The sequence below is a fragment of the Esox lucius genome, chromosome 8, assembly GCF_011004845.1.
Source record: "Esox lucius isolate fEsoLuc1 chromosome 8, fEsoLuc1.pri, whole genome shotgun sequence".
Taxonomy (NCBI): domain Eukaryota; kingdom Metazoa; phylum Chordata; class Actinopteri; order Esociformes; family Esocidae; genus Esox; species Esox lucius.
Window position 1 is genome coordinate 24,748,556 of NC_047576.1, and position 6,715 is coordinate 24,755,270.

Here is a 6,715-nt window from a genome sequence, read left to right on the forward strand (position 1 = left end):
CTGAAGAGCGGATGCATCCTGGGATTGGGCCGATACCACTGGGCTCCAGCCACCACCACCCCCCTCAGATACTCACTGCCTGCATCTCAAATCACACCCTATTCCCTAAAAAGTGAAGGCCACTACTTTTGAGTGGGGCGCATAGGTCAGTGGTCAAGTAGAGCACTATGTAGGGATTAGGCCAAACATTGGGAAGCAGACCCTCCCGTTATAGGAAAACAAAACTGCTCTAACCAGCCTCCTCCTCTGGGATGCTGCCACAACTCAAATTATGTGGATCAAACTTGTTAAGCAAGCAGGATGATTGTAAATCTGCAGCGAGTATAATTAGGTTTTGATGCTCGGCTCCACTCGCAAATTTGTTTCGCAAGCAAGTTCTGAAATTGACACTTCGCTTTTTTTGCTACTGACGGAGAATCGTTTCAGGAGGACCCCGTCAGCAAAGCCAACAGGAGGAAAAAAACTGCTGTCAAATGGGAGAAGATGGATTTTCAGTCTTCGAAGTTTTGTTTGGTTTGTTTGTTATTCTGTTACTGCAGCAGGGATATAGAGGGCCTGTGTATCTCTCTCAACAGCCCTCTCCAATGTGTGAGTGGGAGCGTTTGTTTTCGTCTCCCCGACTTCACTGTGCATGGCTGTGGTGTCGACACTTGTTTAAAGGAGAGATTGAGAGAGAGACGTTATTCGAAGCAAGAGAACAAAGGGGCTCGGCTTAAAGCTCATCATTTTCATGCATCAATAAGAGTGTTAGTCCCCGTGCCCTCAGACATCCCTGCTCACACTGCATCACCAGGCTGGCTGAGATCCATGGATTTAGCACATTGAAAAGACTCAGGAAGGGAGGTGTGTGTCAGGGTGTAGCTGAGGCAACAGTCGTTGTCGGGGTTAAGGGCATGGATTTAGTATTCGCAATTCTACTTATTATGTGTCAGCGGTTGGGGTCTGTGTTTTTTCCACAAATGTCAGATTGTGTCTTTACTCTGCCCTTTCCTGTTCCGTTACTTCTCCAGAAACTGGCCAACTCCAAAGCACATACCTCAAGATTCATCAGTGCCAACCTTCCCTGCAACAAGTTCAAGAACCGGCTGGTGAATATCATGCCTTTTGAGTCCACCCGCGTTTGTCTGCAGCCTATCAGAGGTGTGGAGGGCTCCGACTACATCAACGCCAGCTTCATCGACGGATACAGGTGAAAGACAGGTGGAGGAGGAGGGTTTAGACTGTGCTAAAGCAAGATGAATATTTCGAAGACCAGAGTTAATGAAATTGGGGGGAAGTGAGAATAGCGGGCAGGAAATAGAAGTGAAATGAGGATCCGTCCTGCAGACACATATCCTCCAATGAACCAGGAGGTGGACCTTTCTCACAGTGGTTGACAGTACTGAATCATGGAGTGACATGGAGGATACTGTTTTCCTGCCTCTCAAACCTGTCGCATCAGTTGTCAGGGCAAATTGGTCATTTTGGCAGTACTGTCCATTCCTTTCCACATTTCGTCCGTGGTTAATGAATAAGCTGTTGGTGACAGGTGACAAACTACCCCTGGGAGGGGAAGAAAGGGATTACCTATTGTGATGACTTTGTTTTTATCTGCTGGTCGCCACAATTGTTTACTGTGCAGATGAGCTTCTATTATAATCTGCCCAGCAACACACAATGGAAAATGCAGGATCTTTACAGACATTTTCTTCATATTGTTGATATTTATAAATAGGCACCTTAGTCTTGCAAAGATGGATGGAAAGCTGGGTTTTGTACAAAGTTACAGTGGGGTGTGAGTGAGTGTGTGTCTGTGTGTTGGTTTGCTTGAGCATGAGTGTGTGTGAGGTGCTTAGGGAATCCCGCTCAGTTACTGTCCCATATCAAATTAATACCTAATCAGAGTGGTCCCATAGAGACGTCTCCTTTATGGAAGTGTAAACAGTGAAATTGGCAGTAATCCACGATGCTACAACACCCTAATGATTGACTGGCTGAAAGAATAGGAGATTTCTTTATTTTTAGGGGGGGGGTTTGTTGACGGTTTTCCATTTGGATTTCCTCCCCCTCATCATCACTCATCACCCACCCACACACACCACCTCCTCTGTGCCTAATGATGTCCCTGGGGCTGCTCTGCCTGAGGGAAGAGGAGGGAGAGAAGCAAGGAGGAGGTGTAGAAGAAAGGTGGTTATAATTCCTCTTTAATTCCAGTAGCGGTAATTAAGAGCGAATTAAGACATAGAGAGGTGTTAGGTCACATCCCAAATGGAACTCCTAACTCCTAACCCTAAATAGCGTACTACTTTACCACTGAAGAGAATAGGGTGGCATTTGGGATTCCACGAAAGTCTTAGCGCTCTCTCTCCTGGCAGGCTGGCTGGCATCGTTAAAGAGCCAGAGGTGAATTGAAAGACTTTGGTGAAGGAGAACATGACAGAATTATGATGACGTCATTGTAGCTGGGTTTTCCCTGGGACTCCGACATCCCGATGTTAGGAGCTGTCAGGATGTCAGGAGCTGAAGTTGGGCCCTGAAAGTCGTAACACAAGCCACGCGTCGGTCCGTTAAGACGGGAGGATTTGGCTTAGCCATGATCCCTGTGCATGGCCAACACACTCCTTCCATGGGAACCGTTACTGCTCGTGGAGTAGCAGAACACAGCGAGGACAGTGACTCTGGACGAACCTGACTGTCAACCTGAGGTTGAAATAGATGGACATGCCTCGCAAATCCATCAGCAGCCCCTCCATGGAGTGTATGTTACGCCTCATATAGAGTCGTCTGTTCCTGTGAGATTGTATGAACACTGTATAATACACTGCTGTAGCTGGCCGTATTCCTGCCCCAGTCATTTGGTCCTTCCTTAGCTTCAGTGGCTTCGGGTGCATTCACGCATGTGTGCATACACGGTCTTTGCGTGTGCACTCATGCGTCTGGCCGCTGGAATGTGTGTGTCTTGGGCTGGGCTGACTCGTGTTTCTCAGGATGCTTGGGAGAAATGGAATCCTGTGGACACCTACCTTCCCATAGCCTAACACTGCCCTCTGGTGTAGAATAAGTAGAACTGGACCCCAGCCGCAACGATGCGGTTCTCATTGGCATGGAGAGGAGGACAGACACTTAGTGTCTCGGCAGCAAAACGTAATGAAACTACACCCAGCCTCGCCTCTGTTATCAGTCCTGGGCCTGTCAGATTACAGTAGAACCACTCAGGACTCAACAAGTCAGGGGTTCTCAACTCAGATTCCGGGGACTCTAAGGACGGCTGGTTTTCTATTCTACCTGATAGCTCCTTGCATTCAACTGGTGTCCCGGGTCTAAATCAGTCCCTGGTAACAGGGCTGGAATGAAAACCTGAAATAGTCTGTGTTCTGAGGCCTGGAGGGATCAACAGATATGGTAGTGTCGTTTATAGCCTCTGGTGTTTCCTGTGGCCTGACGTTTAGTGGTTCTCCTGTCCCTCAGGCAGCAGAAGGCCTACATGGCCACCCAAGGCCCACTGGCAGAGACCACGGAGGACTTCTGGAGGATGCTGTGGGAACACAACTCCACCATCGTGGTCATGCTCACCAAGCTCCGAGAGATGGGACGGGTGAGGGCTATGGTTACAACACACACACATAAACACACACCCACACACACATAAACACATACACACGCTCAGTTCTGTTTTTGACCGTCACTACTGTCTGTTTTTCAGGAGAAGTGTCATCAGTACTGGCCTGCTGAGCGCTCCGCCAGATACCAGTACTTTGTAGTGGACCCCATGGCTGAGTACAACATGCCCCAGTACATCCTCAGAGAGTTTAAAGTCACAGATGCCAGGGTTTGTCCATCTGTTAATCCATCCATTCTAACTGTCTATCTGCATGTTTTTCTCTCTTTCTGTGTGTGTGCGTGTGAGTGTGCACTTCTCTATGGAGCACACTGTAGCAGACAAATTGGTAGAATGAGTTATTCCGAAGGTGTAATGATTCATAAAGTGTTACAAACCTGCGTGACCCTTTTAGGAAGTTTTCTAAAAACGTCCCACCCCTCCCCTTCTCAGGATGGCCAGTCTAGGACCATACGGCAGTTCCAATTTACTGATTGGCCAGAACAAGGGGTGCCGAAAACTGGAGAGGGCTTTATCGACTTCATTGGCCAAGTGCATAAAACCAAGGAACAGTTTGGACAGGATGGACCTATATCTGTGCACTGCAGGTACCAGGAACCAGTGGCAATGGATGTTGTTTGTGTGTGTGTGTGTGTTTACATGTGTGTGTGTGTGTAACCCAGTCTTTGCTCCGATACAGTGCTGGTGTTGGGAGGACTGGTGTGTTCATCACCCTTAGTATTGTCCTGGAGAGGATGAGGTACGAGGGCGTGGTGGACCTCTTCCAGACCGTCAAGACCCTGAGGACCCAGAGACCTGCCATGGTGCAAACAGAGGTACCATACCATCACAGTGGTCCACTATAGTGGGATCAGGGGCACCGTATAGGGAGGAAAAGTTAGGACAATTCCAAGGGCCCATGACTGACAGGGGCCCCAAAAAATAGGTAACAGCTGCGCAGAGGGGGCCCAATTTTTTGTCATGGGGCCCAAAATTCCTGGTGGCGCCCCTGACTGGGAAAAACTGGTTAGAGAAGGACTTCTGGACCCAGGTCACTTAGAAAACAACAGGATTCAGTTGGGAAAAATAAAGAATCAGATTTGTTTGTGCAATGTCCTGTCGTGAGGCAGTAATGTTACAGGAGACCAACCGTGTAGTTATTGCAACTTATTGATACAAAACCACTCTCCCTGGAGAATACAACACTTAAATGTAAAATTAAATGTTAAACTTGAATTCCATTCTGCAGTCTATATACAAGAAACAAACATGAATCGTTAGGAAGTTCTCACAATCTCAGGAGGTTGCTGATATTGCTCTATTTGCTCGGTAGACTCTGTTGACCTGATCTGCCCCCACTGTTTGATTCCCAGGACCAGTACCAGCTGTGCTACAGGGCAGCTCTGGAGTACCTTGGCAGCTTTGACCACTATGCAACATAATAACCACTCCCAGAATGCACTTGGGTTCAGGAACGCCGCCCGTGTGTCCCTTCTGAGCCATATCCACCCTGCTGACAAAGTCCAGAAACTGCCGGAGGGCCGTGAGGAGAGGAAACGGGGAGGGGGGTGCGGAGGAGGAGTAGAGAGCACAAGTCTGACTGGACAACCTTCAATCAGGTGGAACTGTACTCCTGAACTGACTGGCACAATAAACCTGCTTTAAAACCCTCCACTACTAAAATCTACTCCACTAAAAGAGTCTTTAAAGAATCTTCAGTGTGCTTTATTCTGATGTCTATATATGCACACAACTTAAAGCCCCTATTTCTGCTCCTCCTACTGCTGATATAGCAAAAGTTATTTTTCTGCTTTCATTATGCATCAATATCATGACTATTACCCATTATAAGTATATCATTATAATTATTTAGAATTTATTTTCTAATCATTTATACACTGGTTATTGTATGTTTTAATGGGTCTTATTCATTGTTTGTATCTTTTTTGTTTTGTTTTTTAATTTTTTTAGCACAAGGGACATGTATTTTAAACATGCTCCGAGTTCTTATTAATACTGGAGATGTACACATACTCAGAGCTGCTAATAATGTTATTTTTTACCATAATAATTATAGTATTCTAAAGTTCTCTATTATCTGGTTGGTTGTACTCTGTGGGATATGGGGGACAAAACTTTTATAAGCCTTTTCACTTCATGGTACTTTACAGAATGACTATGACAACAAGAGATCATACACTTGTACACCGGAGTTAGTGGACTACTATAAAATAAACGTATGGTTATAAAAAACTGAATAGACTAATCTTGATAATGTTGGACAAATGTGCCATGTACAGATTCTGGCTTTTTTTTCTCAATAGCTGTTTACTGTGATTTTCTTAATGCCTGTTTGAAGAGCTCCTGTCCAAATCCAGACACAGCAAAAGAAATACAGACACATTAGATTACACGGAACATTGTTTGTCCTGTAACAGCACCACTTACTTGTCACATCCAGGTTAGGAAATCTTGGCCTGAGGTTGACTGAACTAAACATCACTTCGAGAAGCGAAAAAGGAACAGGCACCCTGGCTCAGGTCTGATTTGACAAGATATGGAGTAACAGATAGAGCTCTCCACATCACAGTATAATGTACAGTGCCCAACACAACCCATCCTATGAGAAGTGTTCAAGTGACCAGACAGTTATCCATGTTTCCATGTGTTTCTGATTACCCTGCGGACTCTGAACAATAAACTGCGAATGCCTGGTCTAGCCTGCCGTGACTGGCCAGCCCTGCAGATAATACCTGACAACAACTCATTCATGGTATAACTGCTGTACTGTACTATTCTGTATTATCACCTCACTTTGGTACTGGTGGACACCCTCCTGGAACACAAAAATGCAGCGTCAATGTGCTAGTGGAGGATCTCTACGTTAAACTCTAGCGTTTGTCTCTAAAGTGGGGCCATGGGATTGGTAAGTGAGGTGAATTTGGATTGAGTGGGCCCAGAAGGACTGACTACAAAACATGATTCCTTTTACTTTGTCTTCGAATAGTGACGTAGGGGTTCAATCTGTTGTATATGCCATGTTTTCTATTTGTTAATAAGAAAGGAGAGGGAAATAAATGTCGCAAAAACCTTGATGTTAATAAAGTTGAATAATTGGGTTTTTTATAATGTGGTGGT

The 6,715-nt window shown here is 45.8% G+C and overlaps 1 protein-coding gene across 24 annotated transcripts in view; it reads left to right on the forward strand.

Moving 5' to 3' along the window:
- Positions 1-6,705, forward strand: part of ptprfa (protein tyrosine phosphatase receptor type Fa) — a 244,802-nt gene extending 238,097 nt beyond the window's left edge. For all 24 annotated transcript variants that reach the window (XM_020049027.2, XM_020049034.2, XM_020049036.2 and 21 more), the window contains 6 exons: positions 1,011-1,189; positions 3,448-3,574; positions 3,683-3,808; positions 4,031-4,185; positions 4,278-4,413; positions 4,951-6,705. In XM_020049027.2, the coding sequence (XP_019904586.2) occupies positions 1,011-1,189; positions 3,448-3,574; positions 3,683-3,808; positions 4,031-4,185; positions 4,278-4,413; positions 4,951-5,019 (792 nt within the window). In that variant the 3' untranslated portion in view covers positions 5,020-6,705. The remainder of the gene's footprint in view (positions 1-1,010; positions 1,190-3,447; positions 3,575-3,682; positions 3,809-4,030; positions 4,186-4,277; positions 4,414-4,950) is intronic.
- The last annotated feature ends 10 nt before the right edge of the window (positions 6,706-6,715 follow it).